The sequence below is a fragment of the Lonchura striata genome, chromosome 1A, assembly GCF_050655825.1.
Source record: "Lonchura striata isolate lonStrDom1 chromosome 1A, ASM5065582v1, whole genome shotgun sequence".
NCBI classification, from domain to species: Eukaryota; Metazoa; Chordata; class Aves; order Passeriformes; family Estrildidae; genus Lonchura; species Lonchura striata.
This window is the reverse complement of record NC_140741.1, coordinates 16296075-16314188: the sequence shown is the minus strand read 5'-3', so window position 1 is coordinate 16314188 and position 18114 is coordinate 16296075. Positions and strand designations below refer to the sequence as shown.

At 40.9% G+C, this 18114-nt stretch overlaps 1 protein-coding gene across 50 annotated transcripts in view; it reads right to left on the bottom strand.

Moving 5' to 3' along the window:
- The window catches only part of CACNA1C (calcium voltage-gated channel subunit alpha1 C), a 459731-nt gene that overhangs the window by 163158 nt on the left and 278459 nt on the right, over positions 1–18114 (bottom strand). For 49 of the 50 annotated variants that reach the window (XM_085568454.1, XM_085568453.1, XM_085568461.1 and 46 more), the window contains exons 6-7: positions 2316–2477; positions 540–736 (exon numbers count right to left, since the gene is read on the bottom strand). In XM_085568454.1, the coding sequence (XP_085424580.1) occupies positions 540–736; positions 2316–2477 (359 nt within the window). Of the gene's footprint in view, positions 1–539; positions 737–2315; positions 2478–18114 lie in introns of those variants that run through there. The other variant, XM_085568504.1, reaches the window with a different exon arrangement.

Here is an 18114-nt window from a genome sequence, read left to right as displayed (position 1 = left end):
TTACAGGTAATATCATATTTTTGCTAAACATGCGAGCATGATTGATACCAGTATCAGAGCTAATAGCATTAGAATAAATTCTTCTATAACAAAAGTCATAATCAGGAGTAGTGCTGGAATTTGTGAGGCCTTTCTTATAAAACCTATGAGCTGATCAGTGTAGTGCCTTTGTAACACAAATGCTATGGGTAGAGCACATGATTGTCACAAATTCTTCTACATCAATAATCTGGATATGCACGAGATGTTTCACTTCTGCAGAGAGGGTCTTTCAATGACTTTCTGCTCAACCAAGGTACATTGCAAACCTTCAAATCAATAAGCCATCTGCCATAATTCAAAATTAAAATATCAATGGAAAGTCAACATTTACATTTGGTTTCATTGCACCAGAGAACCCCTCCACTTTATCAAACAGTAAGCTGAGTTAATTCAAGCTCCATGCTAGCAACCATGCCTTCACTCTAGAGAACAAGCAAGAAAGCTAAAGCCCCCAGATTTCAAGCAGGACTCTCAGCCCATCATTTTCAGATACATACCCAGTACAGCACATCTGTCCAGCCCTCCATGGTGATGCACTGAAACACCGTGAGCATGGCAAAAGCAAAATTGTCAAAGTTGGTAATGCCATGCTTGGGTCCCTCCCAGCCCGCCTTGCACTCGGTGCCGTTCTGACACTGCCGTCCATGGGCAGACTGGGGGGCACACGGAGACGGATCATCTTCTGCAGGTGTATCTTAAAGGAGAGAAGGGGGGAAACAGCTGAAGGAAACCATTTGGCACACCGATAAGCGAGTGAAGGATATCAGAGTTCAACACATGTATTTTGCAGTGAGTTTGACAGATTTCTCAGGAATACACAGGCAACTGCTCACTGTCGAGCTTCACTTTCTTTTTGTAAAAAATAATAGCCAAGCTGTCAAATTTTATAGTCAAAAGAGAGATGCACTTTTTTCCCCCCAAAGCATACCCTCCTGTGAGGAAGAATTCATGCCTTTCAACATGGCAGGGAGCATCAGATCAAGCCTATCATGTTTCATTAGGCTGTGTGTCATGGCCAGCACTCTCCTACTGCAGTCACCTGGCAGCTGGGTTAACCTTGGAGGCACAGCAGTGCCTGGCACTGCTGGAGGAGGCTGAGCCCTGCAGCAGACAGGCTTCAGTGCTCTGGAGACTGATGTGGCACTGGGCCACTGCTGAATTACAGCAGGGACTGTCTGGGGCTCTGCTCTTTTGGCATTTAGATGATGTGTGGCATTTTATCAGTAGCCTAGTGGCACTCAGAAACTCTAAGACTTCTGCTTGGTTATCCATCCCTTATCCTGTACAGGTGTTTTCAAAGACCTGACAACCTATACAACAAAGCAAACAAAATGATTTGGTATATAACGAACACTCCAGAAAACATTTTTATAAGCACAATGTGATTTTTTAAAAATATACAGATTTCAGATCTTAGTGTTACATTTTTAACAGCTGCAGGTATTTATGTACGTGTAGGGGAGTGGGTAATTATGTTTCCTTCTCATCTTATTATATGGTAAACAATGTAATTTTCAAAAACTGTGATCACATTCTGATCACGAAAGAATGCCAGAAACAGTAATATCAGAATTAGACACTGTAATGTAAATACTTCCAGACAGAATGGAGAAAAATACACCCACTTTAAAGATGCAAACCACAGTGACAGCTCATTATAGTTCTAGCATCATGTCCAGAAAATGAAATCTGCCAACATTATAAAAGCAGAAATGCAGAACTTCTGAAAAAATTTTCTGCTGTACATTGTTTTCTTATGAGCTGAACTGGGTACTAGGCATTAATACCCTCTACCACATGAGAAATAGCTGCTATTCGAGATCAATAAATCAAACAAAAATTAACAGACAGTTAGATGAGTGACAGTGCAATTGAATTATTTTGAAATGTGAATATTTCTTTCTGCAAATAATATGAAATAAATACAATTTGTGATGGATTTGATGTAAAAAAGTTTCTTCCCACTAATATAATTTTATTTTCTTTCTGGTTGCTAACCAAAGTTGCAGTCTGTGACTAAAAAAAAAAAAGGCAGTACCCTGAATTATGTATACACAATGAACATTTGTGTATGACATTAATAATGAAAAATTTGAGGTGTTCATTCCTGTGACACCATCTCCTGTGTAACAGTGGTGAAATTGTGAAACCCCTAACAAGTACATAAGCAGTGAGCAACAGCCACTCATCTCCTATGCCAGAAGAAATGCTCTGTTACACACGGGAAAAGCCTCCCTCTGAAAATCTTGTATGTTTATGTGTGTTCCCCTTACCTATCAGTCCCCCTTGCACATGGTAGCAGGTCTTATGCATCTTCCCCATGAATAACTCCAGTCCAATGATGGCATAGATGATAATGACAAACAGCACCAGCAGGGCAATATGCAACAAAGGGACCATGGCCTTGATAATTGAATTTAAAACCACCTGGAGACCTGTAGAGAGAACAGAAGGTAGCACTTATCAGCAAGAGAACAAAATTCAGAGAGGCTACAAACTGTACAGTAGTGTTTCAGTTTTATTTTTTCCCCCTCACCTGAACTCATTATCATGATGATGCAAAGACGTACATTTACAGATTACCTCCCCACAAAAGATCCCCAACATTTCAAGAATTTACCCCTGCTTCCAGATCACACACCAAAGTGAAACAGGTATTATCTCACCTATCACCAAAATAGCCCCATCCTGAGGAGGGAATATGTCAGCTAACTTGCTTGCTCTTGAAAAACCCACCTAAGGTGTTGCACACATGGTGTTGAGGAGAGTAAAAGCATGGGAAAAACAAGGAACAACCAGGCCTGAAGAGGGACAAGAACCATGATATGCACAAGAGGGCAAATGCTGGGGTGCACAGAGCTGCACCCCAGAGCATGGGGAGAGGTGGCAAACTGGTCATGTCCCTACTCTGATGCTGGGGGCTTCCAGAAGTCAAGCCAGTCCCAGGGCAGAGCCTGATATGCCCAAGAATCACCAAACCCATATTGAGTGAGAGCTCTTGGCCATCTTAGAATCTTCCCTGTGCTCCACATCCACCTCATTCACTTCAGTCTCAACAGAGGGAGAGTCAGAACCAGCAGTACTGGTTTTGTTCCAAAATTTATGGATCACCTTTTGATGGAGGTTGCCCAGAAATGGATATGAGCAAAATATTATTACATGATAAGGTACGAGACTGTTGAAAGTCCTAATCATGAGCAAGTCAGACATTCCCAGAATGACCCAGGGAAGGTGACTTATAGACAAGTTTTCTGAATCACTAAGCAGCTGTACCCTCAGATGCACTTGACTCAAGCTGCAGATTCATGTGCCTCCCTCTGTCTCCTTCCCCACATTTTGTAAAACAAGAATAATAAAGCTAGCCTCCTAAGGCTTCAGTAAAGATTTGCATTTACAAAGATCTTAAAGTTATCACTTTGAGCAGGAATGATGGCAATCACTTTCACTGGCAAGTTATTAATGATGGAAGTATTGAGAGGCCTCTAGAAATCTATAGTCTACAAATAGCCAGATCAGAATAATTACAAGCTCATGATTTTGCAATGACTGAGAGCCAGAAGTCATTAATGTCTCCTGCAAATGCTGTCATCTCCTCAGAGAAGTTGGTATTAGCAGTGATTTTTGAAAAATGTGATTCATGAGTTGTAAATGTCTGTTATACATCTGCCAAGAGAGCTTGTGATAACTAATAACTTTTAAAATCTAGCTAAGATCTTAGAGTTTTTTATTTTCTCCCAAACTAATTTAAATACTTTCTAATGAGGATGACACATCTCTTGACAAGCACTTTCCCTTGCAGGCAATCCACTTGTCAGCTTACAGCTGAGGCTGAGACTTCCTTTGCTCCACAGCCATGATGGAACACAGCAGAAGCAGCCAAATGTGGCATCAGCTGCCTTGTCCAGCAGCATCCCTCACTGCCTCCTAGCAAATACTGGCTGGATTCTAATGATTCTCACATCTCTCAGATGTCAGAACACTTTTTCAGGTGTCTACAGGTAGTTTAGTTATCTATCCAAAGGAAATGCTGCTATCCAAAGGTAGTGCCACTCAGCACAAAACATTCTAGCTTTCTCAGAGACTCCTACATTACTGACAGCATCAAAACATCCTGCACAAGAGTGGGCCACTCTGCTTACTCAGTTGCCTCTCAATAAGCAATTTTCTCAATAAGCAGTATGCCTGTGTGCTTTTTGCAATAAGCAATATGTCTGGGGAGAAAAAATGGCTGTGTTTACATGAGGCAGTCAACCTTTTTCTCTAAATGCCCACTTCTTTCAGTCTACTAATTCTAAATATGCACATAAAGTGCAGTCAACATCAGCATTGCTCCAGTTCTTTACCTCAGGAATGTTATATTCCCCAGAAAATTAAAACAATGTCTCACCTTCTCCCAAACAAGGTACAACAGTACAAGAAAGTTAAAAGACTACAGATGGCTGCAAACCTGATAGAAACTCCCACAAACTTTGCAGACTGAAATATTTTTTGCTTCAAATAAATCTTCACAAAACAAATAAAGGTCTCCCTTTTCAGTTACTTCAGGAGTATTGTTAATCCAAAATGTAGCCAAGCTTATGAGGTTAAGAGTTCTAACCAGGTTTTATGTAATTTACCCTTAACTATTAATTAATTTTAACACTCATTGTAGGTTATACTTCGTACTCTTGAGAGGGTACTGAGGACAGACAAAAAGATGAACAAAATAGCTCTCTCATTTTAAAAACAGCTTCATTAACACCCATGCCATGAAAGTGCTTCAGCCTACTCCAGATGTCAAGAGAAGATAATATGTGCACAAGGCAATGCCCTCTGTGAAAACAAAACAGTGTTTGTGCAAACAAAGGTTGGCACCATAAACTTGAGATGATGTTTAGACCATCGAGGGGAGCATGGACCACCTTGTACAGCACCTTCAGCCAGCTTAGAGAAAAGCTTCTTGAGGATAATAAGCCAATTTGAAGAGGACATGAAGCACTGAATGCTTTTAGCATGAATTGATGCGTGTGCTGTGCAGTCCCTTTAGGGCAGCCTGTTTTTAAATCTAGATGATTCCAGTCCCTGGCAAACTTAAATACATTACCATCAAAGTATTCAGAGAGTTTCTAAAAGCTAAAAACCACTATGTGGCAACTTGACAAATGCCCTTAGGAGATGTAATGGATGCTATCTGCAGAGGGGCAAGAGATCCATGCAGATCACCAGGCTCTCCACACAGCTGCTGCCTGCAAATTCTTTATTCTGTCAGGCAGCCCCTTGCAGCACAAAGAGCTGCTGCAAGGAATGGCACGAGGAACCATGCACAGAGACACAGAAAACTCCTTGTACTGGCAAAGGGGAGAACAGGGAGAGCAGTGAGGAGGGATTAAAGGACAGGGGAGGAGCTGAGGGTACGTGGAACAGAGCCACTCTTTTAATAAAAACCTCACACGCTTCAAAACATTTCAAATCTGCGTTCTGAAACTCCAGAGGTGCAGACGTGCTCCTGATCAAAGTAAATCAAGGCAAACCACCCCCTTATAAGCAGTCACAAAGATTTTTCTAACCAGTGGTAAGAATTCTACACTCTTTTATGGGCTCTTTCTCTGTGCAGAGGAAGAGAGTTCAGCTTATAAAAGAATGATTTCTCTGTCCCAATTCATGTATTCTCTTAATTTGTGCATGGTGCAGTACATAAGCACCATCCCACATGGGTGTTCACACCATGGCATATCTTTGGCATTTTTTTCTCACTTGTGGAGATAAGGCTTGCACTCCTGGCAATGAACTGTGCAGCTGATAATCATAATTAAATCAGAGTGCCTGGTGACCTGATCAGACTGCAGAGCTGGCCTCTGGATTTAAAGGAGGTGATGCCAATAACTGCTTTCTACAGCAGAGCCAAGTTTTTACAGCGCTGTTTGCAGAGGCTGGCAATGTCAGTGCTGGCCAACCATAAACACAGGGTCTTGAACTTAAGTCCTGAGAAGTAAATATAAAAATGAAGGACTTTCAAATACTTGGCATTCTAAATCTACTTATTTATGTGCTAGATTCTCTCCAGACATCTGTTAAGGTGAAGCATCTGCCTTGAGGAGCTCACTCCAGACTGGACACAGAGAGCTGCACAGGGATTAGGGAAAGTGCAACGAAAGGGATTGTTTGCACTTTTTTAGCCCAAACTTTTCATCTGTTAATAATTGAAGATATTAAACAATTCTTAGTATTTATTTTAAAAGCACTTCAGTTTACCTTTAAAAAAATCCTCTTGGCTCAGTTCTGTTGGCTGACACTGATTCCATAAACGTTTCAGCAAGCAAAACATGTTAATGCCATTCCCTGGGCTCACAGAATTTAGCATTTACTTACACTGATAAAACATTTTAAATATCTATTCCATGGGAAAAACATTGCTTTTTATACCAGGTCAAGCCCTTTTTAGCCTCTGCATTAACCCAAAAGTTTGGAATACAACTGGGAAGAAGAGGGACTGGGGAAGAATGGAAGGAAAACGCTCATACTAAGTAACATTGATCTTTCTCAAAGTGATGGGAATTGCACTATTAGAGCTGCTGCAGGTGTTTTAGAGCTATTATATGATGCTGTGTTTTTCTCTCAGGAAGATGATGAGAGGGGCTGGTTGCTGTCCCATCGATTCGGGCAGTTATTGAAGAATGTACTTTATCTTTGAGTGTCTACACCTAAAGCAATGGGATTACCTACATATCCCCTTGTGTACTTACAAGCTTTTTTGGATTTCAACCAATGTTTAGCAAGATGGCACAAGAAAAAGACCCAGCTGCTAAAACGCACTTGGCATTGTTGCACTGTGAAACATATCCAAGGAAATTAATGGTAGGTTTGCTAATACAGAATCTGTATCAAGAAAGACATGCCTATAAAAAGTAAGACAATTCTTAGAAACACCTAACTTGCCTTTTTTTTTCAAGACTGTGAATTTTCAGATCTGAAAAACCTTCTTTCTGAGACTGATCAGGCAGAGTTTTTTCTTAGAAAGATAATATCTCTGTTGCACAGTGCATGAGTGTTAATTATCTCACATTTCCTGCCCTTTTCCCCTTAGGCTTCCTGTCCTTTTGTACCCTTCATATTTCCCACCCTTTTTTCTCTTCTTTTGCACCTCACATTTCCTGCCATTTTTCCTCTCTCTTTTTCTTCCCTTTCCCCCTCTATTTAAACAATTCAAATATTGGAAAAGGATGATTTCCTCTGAATTTAAACCCTTAAAACCAGGGAAAACAGGAATTCCCTCACCATTTATGCCTTAAGATTATGAAAATGGGGGATTTCCCCTCAATTCAAACCCATAAAATGGCATCAGCAAGGTTATCCCCCTCCATTTAAACTAGAAAACAACAATTCCTCTTCAACTAATACCTTTAAGTCATGGAAAAGGTTGGGGTTTTTTTTAATTGATACCCTTAAAATCACAGGTGAAGGGGGGTCCTCTGCAATTTAAACACAAACATAAGGGAAAAGGAAATTTCCCCTCAAACTCTGGGGTCACTGAGGTACACAAGGGAGGGACTGGGGGCACTGGGCAGGGGACTAGAGGCATTGTGAGGGGATTGGGAAGATGAAATAAAAAAGAGAAAGGAAAAGGATTTTCCCTGTGCTGCCCCACCTGCTCAGGTGTGCTGCTCCCCTCTCCTGTCCTGGGGCACAGGGATTGTCCCTTTGCACACCCTGAGCAATGCCCCAGGAGCACCCAGGTGTCCCCCCTGCCCTGCAGATGTGTCACTGCTGTCCCTGGAGAGATTCCAGAGATCACCCACTCCAGCAGGTACAGTAACTCCCTGAGAGCTGCCCTTGGCAGGGCCAGCCCCTCCTCATCCTCACTGAGCACACCTGGGGCTGCTTCATCCCCTCCTCATCCTCACTGACCACACCTGGGGCTGCTTCATCCCCTCCTCATCCTCACTGAGCACACCTGGGACTGCCCTGACCCTCCTCATCCTCACTGACCACACCTGGGACTGCCCTGACCCTCCTCATCCTCACTGACCACACCTGGGGCTGCTTTATCTCCTCCTCATCCTCACTGAGCACACCTGGGGCTGCTTCATCCCCTCCTCATCCTTACTGACCACACCTGGGACTGCCCTGACCCTCCTCATCCTCACTGAGCACATCTGGGCCTGTGATTTCTTAACTTGCCTAAGGAGTTTTAGATCTCATCCTGACCACCAAGATTACAATTTATTTTATTTGCAAGGACACTCAGTGATCAGGAGCCCTGCTCTTGAAGCAGTCAATGCACATTTTGGAGCTCTTTGGACATTAGGCAATTATCAGGAGCTAGCAGCTTTTGTCCCAGGGGCATTGTGTTTGGACACTCAAACACTGCACCTTTCAGTTTGAGCCATCCCTTCATCTGAGCCCATTTCTGGGCTCAGGCTTCTCCTTCTACCTGCTTTGGAAATGGTGTGTCATGGCTGAGGTCTTCAGGCAAAGCTTAAAACATTCTTAAGATATTGGTCTCATGTGGGAATCCAGAGCTTCCCTCTGGCTGCCCTGGCAGGTCTGGGACCCTGGCAGGGTGTCAGGAACCCCCTGTACAGAGCCCCCAGAGACACTGTCTCTGATCTCTGTCCATGAAAAAGAGTTTTCAACCTTACAGGATGAATTACAACCTCTGAGAGTTTGATATAAGTAATAATTAAGTGTGGCATGGGTGCAAAAGTAAAATTTTAGGATTCTAGATTAGGGGTCTAAAGGGGACAAGATGGAGGAAATTGGGTGTGTCTTGTCCTTTTTCTCCTTCTTCATGGCCTCCATGTTTCACTGTAGTGTTGGCATTTTTCTATTGGTTCAGGCTGGGGACACACTGTTCAACGTAGGTGACAGATATTGGCACGTTATTGTAAATCCAGCCCAGGGAGTTTCTGGTATTTAATGTTTGTAACATCCCACTGAGGGCAGAGCCCCACACGCTGCCCTGCAGGACAGAGCTGGGCAGGGCAGCAGAACATGTTAGAGATAAACAGAATAAACAACCTTGGAACCAGCACAGACCAATTATGGCTTCTGCTTTGGCAGTGGGGCAGAGAGACAGAGACCTTCTACAATCTCAGAATCATCAATACCGCGGATTCCAACAGTCTCAGAGCTAACATTCAGGCCTTGCCAAGCAGAGTCCTCTCTTACAATTTTCATCTGTCTTCAATTTGGGATCAAACTTTGCTTGCTGGACAGGGCAGTTTCCTGTTCCAATCATATTAGTTAGTAGCTCAGGTCTTCAGGGAAAGCATATCCTGAGTCTACTCTTCCATTGGTTTTTCAGGGCTGTATTTTGCCTACACCATAGGGTTGTCTGAACCAGGGGTGTGAGCAGGCACAGTCTCATATAAATGACCTAGAGCAGGAATAAAAGGGAAAGGAGGGGACCATCCCTCCTCTGCCTTCCTATACACACACACACACACACACACAAAAAAAAAAAATTAAAAAATTTAAAAAAATTCATACTTAAAGTAGTGCCACGGGTGTGGGAAGCAATTCTTTTCCTGCTAATACAGTTCAGAAGAAACAGAAGAAAACTATTACTTTGTGCAAGCAAGGAGGAAGCAGGGGAGGATTTGTGACTCAGCACAGGGCCTGAGTCAGATCACTTCTGGGAACCAGTGGTAGAGCTGATGCACCATCCCCAGCCATAAGCAACGTCTATCCACAAATCACATTTATTTCTGACGATGCACTGAGAGACTGCCACTACAGTTCTAGTTCCAAAGCACAAGCAATACAACCAGTAATATTCCCCAAAGTGGATATTTATCACTTAATAAATGTAGACATTGGCTAAGAAAATTGAAAAATATTAAATATTCATAAATATGAAAGGTTTTATAGGAATTTAAAAGGAAGCCTGGAAAACAACAGATAGTTTTAGCACAAAAAGGTCCACAGTCATGGCAAGACATCTTAGATAAGTACATCTACAAGGTTTGTGAGAAAAACCACTTCTTCAGCAGTGTTGCAAAGGGAAATCATATCACATAGTTCATTTAAGGACAGCTGTACAATAGCAATTTAGGGAGGTAGTCTTTTTCTGTCTTGCTGGATTCTCTAAATGTTAGTGGCAGATTGGTAGATAAAGTAAATTCTGTGGGTGTAGCCCAGCATTCTTGGGGCTGCAGATGTCATTTATATTTCAAGAATGAGAGGGAAAGTCTTGGAATAGTAAGGAAAGACAGCACAGGACAGAAAATTAGTTGATGTGAAAAGATATAGGAAAGAAAATTTTCAAGCTGGAGGGTGACTACTTTTGAGTAGGCAATGCCTTTTAAACATATACAAGCACTCAATTCAAAACCATGTGCTGTAAAAAATAGAAAAAAGAAAGTTTTGGCATCTGCTCATGATGTTCTCCTTCCTGCCTTTTCAAACCATGCCTTCATTGACTTCTCACACTGAAATAGTCACACACAAGGGGATTTGTGCAAATGGGCATGTGGATGTGAACACAATTGTTTTATGTTTGCCAGGTCTTGCAATACCACCCTTGCCTCATCCTTCGAGGCGAGAAAGGATCAGCAGAACAAAACCAAAAGCCACAACAAAACCCAGCTCTTTTTTCTGGATCTCTTGGGAAGCAGCTCAGCTTGAGCATCCCCTGCCTGCCAGAGTGAGCTGACTTAGGCAGACAATGCAGCTTGTCCTGAGCATGGTGGCCACACAGCCCAATTTGATCAGGATGCTTGGATAAATGTACACATGGCTTGGGCTCCTCAACTCTCTGCTGGAAGAGACCTCTTGTACCCCTCACAAAAATATCCCTCTCTGGGATGCCCCGGGGGGCTTTTTTTTTAGTAGTCTTTTGTTCAAAGTATGTAAGTGTCCACTTTCTTATAAAGTTGCTTGGTAAGTAAAAAGACTTCCTTCATCTTTCCAATTCCAACATAAGAGGTAGCTCCTGCAAGTTCAGCCTTGCTCTCTAACCATTTGATTTTAGCTCAGTTCAGCTGAGGATGAGATCCTGAGCTGAGGCAAGATCTTCAGACTTTAAATGTAAAAAAATCAAAACCATAAATGGTGTGGTGTCCCTCCCATGCAGCTACCTGAATACAGAATAAGAGCATGGAGAGAAAAGAAGCAACTAAGTGCCTACAGAAAATTCCACATTACAGAAAAAAAAAAAAAAAAAAAAAAAAAAAAAAAAGGCTATCTTGAACAAAACCAAAATGAAGTTCAGTGCACAAACTCCAAAGCTATTTTGAACAAAGACCACAGAGTGCTGCCAAGTAGTGTTACACAGAGTGGGGAGGCTGAGGTCAAATACTCTCTGCCAGACAGAGACTTCTAAAGATGGATTAAATTTAAGGCAGGTAAAGGGCCTTCAGGATCCCTGGCAGTTCCTAGGCCAGCAAGGATCAGCTGTCACTGTTTCCCAGGAAATAGCTTGGATTTTCTGCTGACAGGATGATCATGGACTGAGAAAACCATTCACGGGGTCACTGTAAAGGTTTTATCTGTTCTCAACCACTGTGAAGGACCACAGATAGGAAGAATTTTCCTTGGCTCCTCTTCCTACAGAGCTATCCAAACCCAAAGACAATCTGGCCCAAAGACTGCCTTAGTTCTCAGTGAAATGACCCATCACATTTCTATTTTTTCAATTTCTTCATACGCAAGTGCAGCTGTGACAGGGAAAAATATTTACAGGAGGAAATTTTGGTCTAGTCCACGCCACTGGATTCAATCAGTAAACCTGGATGGGAATATGTCAGCGTGATGTACTGTTGGTAGTCTGGACAGGTGAACATTAAAAAAAAAACCCAAGCCAAGAGTTAAACAACTCTGAACTGAGATAATGATGGAAAAGTCTTGTTTCAGAATGTCAAGTGCTGGTGTATGCAACTCTGAAAAATGTCCTCAGACATGTCCTAAGGAAATAGTTTTGCAAACAAGGAACTTTGAAGACTTGGAAGTGCCTCATGGTAGCAGAAATGGGCTCAAAGCAATTGGGTTTATAACATTTGAGTGGAAGATTAATGACTTTTAGCTTGCCAAGACCTTTATAAAATTGTTAACATTTTTAGAGTCTATTGACAGAATTCCTCAGGTAAGTGGATATTAGTCTCCTTTCTCTATTATAAATAGTAAAGAATATTTTATTTGTTTGATGTCCTTCTCCAGAAGTTCTAACTCATCATTGTGAACAGATTCAGAAAAGGCAAAAGCCTGAAAGTTAACAAATGTTAACAGGGATTCTGTAAATGTAGAAGTCTGTCCAGGGATGATAAGATTACAGTTTTTTACTACATGGAGAAAAATATATGAATGAAAGAAATTGATCTTCTTGCAGGTTAAATGCTCCAGCAAACACCAAGTGGCTTACTATGAGCTTTGTGAAGTTTGAACTTCACATGATAGAAGGATTACAACAAAATATTGGATAAAATCTAAAACTTTGTCTTTAGATGACTGTGTAGAAGTACACCACTGTATGTGACAAATAATAGGTTGTATAGCCCTGGAGAGGAAAATTGACCCAGCCTCTCAACTTGGGATAGTGCTTAATGAGCACAGATGGGACTGACCTCTGGAGAGACAGTGTGGCATTTTCAAATCACCATCATGGAGGGTTTCTAGGAGAATTTTGAGAATGTAACAATAGAAACTACCTGATGAGATAATTAAAGAGCTGATGCAAACCTCACAATGTGTGCTCATTGCTGTGCGACTGTCTTGAAGCACATGTGGGATTTGTTTTTTCTTCCTAAACAACTGGAAAAAAAAAGACATGGCCAGACAAATCTGAGCAACTCTGACTCAGTTTTAAGAACAAAGAGTGGATTTAGGGACTTACCAATTCAGTGATTAATCAGTCCCATCTTGGAATACCTAAAACTCCAGCCTTCTTTCTTTTTCCACATTAGTAAGACTGTTGCTTTTGATTTTTATAAACCTGATTAGATTTAAAACTCTTCTTGCACACATCAGATAACAAAATACTTTGGGGGAAAAAAAAAAACATGCTTTCTGACATAATAAGCAAAACATCTTTTAGCTCACTAGGCAGCTCCAGTATGTTTGGACAGAAAAATTAATGGTTGCCATTTTCACAGAGTTGTATTTTTCAGAAGAAAGAACTGTTCTTTATTGGTATTTGCTTTCTTTGAAACTCTCTTTACAACTTGCACAGTTCAAAGGCTTCTGGTACAGATTGTGTATATGTTGCTAGAATGCACTGGAATTAAACATTTATTTTTCTAAAATTCCTTTTACATATAATAAGCTGTCAAGGGGGAATCATGTCTCTTCTGCTGCAATCTGATCAGCTAAATAAAGTTCTTAACAGACACATAAATCTACAAATATAAATCTGAGAGCAATCTGACTTCCTCCAAAGTAAAGTTTTAAATTGAAATAATCTCAGCACTGGAATATGAAAAGCAAATGTGGGCTAAAGGCTTGAGTTTAAATTTTCACCTATATTGTGAGGGGAAGGGTGAGAGTCAATGCTAAATTCTTTCACTGGGTGCTGTTCATATTAAAAATCAAAACTGTTAGATTTAGAACAGGCCTTTGTAAAACCTGTATGTATTCATACCTGGATCTATTGGTTTGGCTTCTGATGACCAAGACATCAAACCTGATTAAAAGGAACTTTACCCTTTGGTAATTCTCAGTACAAATAAAAGCCAAGGTATAGCAACTACCTTCAAAAAAAAAAAAAAAAAAAAAAACACCACAAAAAACCAAAGAAACAAACAAACAAACAAAAAAAAAAAAAAACAAAAAAAACCCCAAAAAAACCACCACCAACTGTAGAAAAGTCCTGAACAACTTATTTCAGGAAAAAAAAAGAAAAACCACTAAACCAATCACCAAACACAACAACTAATGCAAAAAACAAACAAAAAAAACCCCCCAAAAAAACAAAAAAAAACCCCCAAAACAAAACAAAGAGAGAAATGTCAGACAAGCTGTTATCTTAATGTGTGAGCAATAATAGAAAATAACAGCCCCCATCAGATTATACTTCTAAGATGTATAGCATTTGATGTGCCCCAGTTCTCACACCACTGCCTTAGTCCTCTGCAAGGAGGGTGTGTGGTTGAAAGATGACATGCTTGAAGAAAGTTTAGAGAAGATGTTTTGTAATCCTGTAAAGAAATTGAATTTCTATAGCCATTTCCACTGTTAAAGAAAACAACATTTAGTAAGGCTTATGGAAAGAGGTGACAAAAATAGAATTTTTATAATTTCTTCTATTTCTTTTATCCTGTGAGCTACATTCTGTCAAAAATGCTTCTGATGTAAAACTGTTGAGCAGCTTTAGCAGTACAGAAGTTGAAAAAAAGATTCTTTGCAGAGGATTAGCAGATGTTTTCTGAATTGTGATTGATGTGGCAGGGCAAACCAGCAGAAGATAATCTAAAACTGAAAAACATAAGAGGCATAGCTACTCAACTCATAAAAAATAGTTGCAACGAAGGGCAAAACACATATGGGATAAGTTACAGTTACATGTGTTAAACAGGAATTGGATTTGCTTCTGGAAAAAAAGGGAGATTAAGAAAGATATCTGATCTCCTTCCCTTTCTTTGGCACAAGGAAAACTTAGATAAAACATTAAGAGACTGGGCAGGTTAGGTGGGCTGTCATTTCCATAACTTCCCCATGATCAGAACAGCAAATTTGTTCCATCAGTGAACATCTTAAGCATTGAAAAGTTTATTAGTTGTTCATACCAGCCAACATGCCTGTGCTCTCATCTAGCACAGTAACAGCAAATAGACATAACTAAGAAGGCAGTACCTAATTTCAGAGAAATCTATATTAAAAAGGAAGGTTCTCCCATAGATTTATGTAGACATTGAAACTTAAAAATATTATTTCCTCATCTTTGCCTGTACTTAATTAATGTTTTTTTCCCCTACTATAGCACTTGAACAAGGAATTTATTATTATAAATTCAGATTATCACTGAAAAAAACCATATTGGAAGGCTTAAAATGCATTCACTGGTTGAGAGCACTGTCTGACTGACCTGCTGCTCTGTGCTTTGCTCATATTTTGATAATGCTTTGTGAAAATCACAACAAGGACCACAGGAATCCAACAAAGCTTTTGGAAGGCTTGGACAGACAGAAGTAATTCAAATGATGCCAGAGTGGTGGAACATCCATGTACCATCTTGTGTCCTGAGCAAAACCTCTGAATCCTCCTGTGTCCCACTTTTGAGTTGACTGCTACCCAGTGTGTGGGCCAGTCACATCCTTGGGACAGGATGAGAAAGTTAAAAAGTCTCATCAGGGCAGCAACTGACACACAGTAACTAGAGAAAATGAACAAAGAATTCCAATCATTGCTTACAAGATCTTCAATTAATAAGCAATGCAAAATTCAGCCAACTGAAATCAAAGTATGCAATGACATTTGTTGTAAGCTTGGGATGACACCAGATGCAGCAGAGATGTCACCAGGAGAGAACATAAGAAAAACCCAAAGCAGATCATGCCCTTACTACTTTGATGTGGAACAGCCACATCATCCCTCCCCAGCACGGTGACAGCAGCAGCCAGCAATTACAAGTGAGCAACTGGGAACCCAACGTGTTCCTGTTTGTACCAGTTAGCTACAACCTGTACAGGTACAATGCAAACTGTTCTGAGGAGACAGCAGATGGCATTCTTAGATTTTTAGATGCTTCAGGACAAGCATCTTGGTGGCATGGGCTCTCTTTCAGACCTGTGCCCTACACCCAATCTGAATAACTTTGGGCATTGCTTGAAGAATGAAAAATGGTACTGGAAATGTCTGATCCATGCAGAGCCTTTCTGGAAATTCTCTTACTAAGCCAAGAGAGATATTTTTACTATGTCCCTGTCTGTTCTTTGATGTCAGCATGGGGTTTGTTTTCTTCATTTGGAAGGGACTGCCTACACCCTGATGTGGTCCCATATTATGATATTGGGATTTTTTTCTGTTGTGAAGACATGCTGAATAATCATGCCAGCATGCACAGTTAACTCGTAGGATAAAGGCTGAGACAGTTATTGGGTAGATTTGTAGTCAGTGTTATTTTTATAAGAGCTACATAAGCAAGATCAAATAAATATTTCCCTGTTTTCATTGGCATTCCTTAAATATGAGAGAAATCTTTATGAGAGCAACAACGTGCCTCTGTAAGTAATCAACCTTAGCAAGATGAACCCCTCTTTGCTACTGCTACACAGACTTCTTCTGCCACAAATGACATCATTCTGCAGGCTGTACCTCTCAGGGAAGCAGGCTTTGATTCCTGGTTTCATAATCCCTACTCACAGGGATGATCTTTACCTAAGGGAGATAGTATGCTGGAATCAAATTGCTCCCTTGAGTAACAGTGACCTAAGTAAATAAAGGACTTGCAAGCATGTGTAGAGCTTGCATTTAACTATGAAGAAACAAGCCTAATGAGGACATTTAGTTCAGACTGTTCTATCCTTCCTAATCCACTCCCTCCCCATTTGTAATGAAAGCAAAACAAATTGGCCACTTGAGATTAAAAACAGTGATGCAAGGACATGGGAAAGGTGGTGCAGCTTGTCCTCTCATGGTGCTGTATGTGCTAGAGAGATGGCACAGAGGGTTAAGAAGTCTTGTCCAAGAATGAAGGAGAACTTCAGGGATCTGCCTGAGAGCACGTTTGCTACAGCTTCTGGACCTCAGTAGAAAATGAAGGTTTATTTTGCAAAACCTGACATTATTTAATGTAACAGCCACAATATTTAAGGCAGAACTAATATTTGGAGGCCAAATTTTGCCTAAAAGTATACGAAGTAATTCCCTGTGTTGTCAAGGGCCTTTATCTTGTAGGTTTGGTGGCAGTAAACTGCTAAGTGTATTGTTTCCTCCTTATACATCTTGCAGTATTCTTTAGTTCCACCACACAAACCTTGCACACTTGGAGACCTCTGATCCAGCCATTTCTCCTATCTCCTCCCACTGAAGGCAAGCCACAATCCTGCACTGGTGTGCAGGTTATAGCGTAACCTCAGGAGAACAGATTTAAGTCCCTTGCTCCACCAGTGACAGTGAATAAATGCAAATCACGTGCAAGATGTGCCTATCAACTGTACACTGCTAGAAGCATATACATTTTAAAAGAAAGTGGGCTTCCTTACTGCCAGTTAGCATTTCCTTAACACTTAATACCTGCTATTCAACATATGGAAACAGCCAATGGCTCAACATTTCTTTGCCTTCTTCCAAAAACACATGGTTATCAAAAGAGATGTCATTTTGGATTCCTTGAATTCTCTGTGTTTGTTACCTCAATTACATTATTTCCTCAACTCTACATTGTAGTGTTAATTTTCTTTCACAGAACAGAAAATAATAAGAAATTATATTTGAAAAGTTTGATTGAAAAAAAAATAATCCTGAATGCAAACCAGATTAACTGCATTGAACGTGCTTTGTTTCAACTGCTGCAAAATGGAATCATTGCAATGGGTTGAGCTGTGCAGTCTCAGTGGCTGGGAAGGAGGAGGGCAATCCCAAACCATACAGTCACGTGCCTGGGATGGACTAGGGTGGATGTCCCCACCGCACATTGAGATACAGAGAGAGAGAGAGCTGACAACATCGAGGGCTGCTCTAGGTCCTGCTGACACCCTCCAGCAAAGTGGTTTGGCAAGGCCCAGCTGGAATCATGCTACAGATGAGAATAGTGTGTTTTCCCTGGGAAACAACATTTGAGGGTGGTTAAACATCACCATTTTGATCTCCCTGCTTTAGACAGCCCAGACAGAATGGAAGGTTCCAGAGGCACAGAGCACAGGAGCTGGGCTCTCCACATGGTGCTTGATCCTTCCTAACTGGCCCAGCCTTCTACACACACCAAGCAGAGGGGCTCCGAGGATGTTTCAACTACAAACAAGTTTAATTTGGCTTCTAGGAAAATTCAAGTGTACAAGGATTGTGCAAGATAGAAAATGTTGAACCTGTTACCCCCAGTTAAGTATACTACCTCTAAAGAGGTGTAGTGGAAGACCAAGTGTCTGCTATAGTATCAGGTTCTAGCTCACAGCATTAAGAGCTCTTCTTATGGGCAACAAGTATCAAACACCCATTTTACTA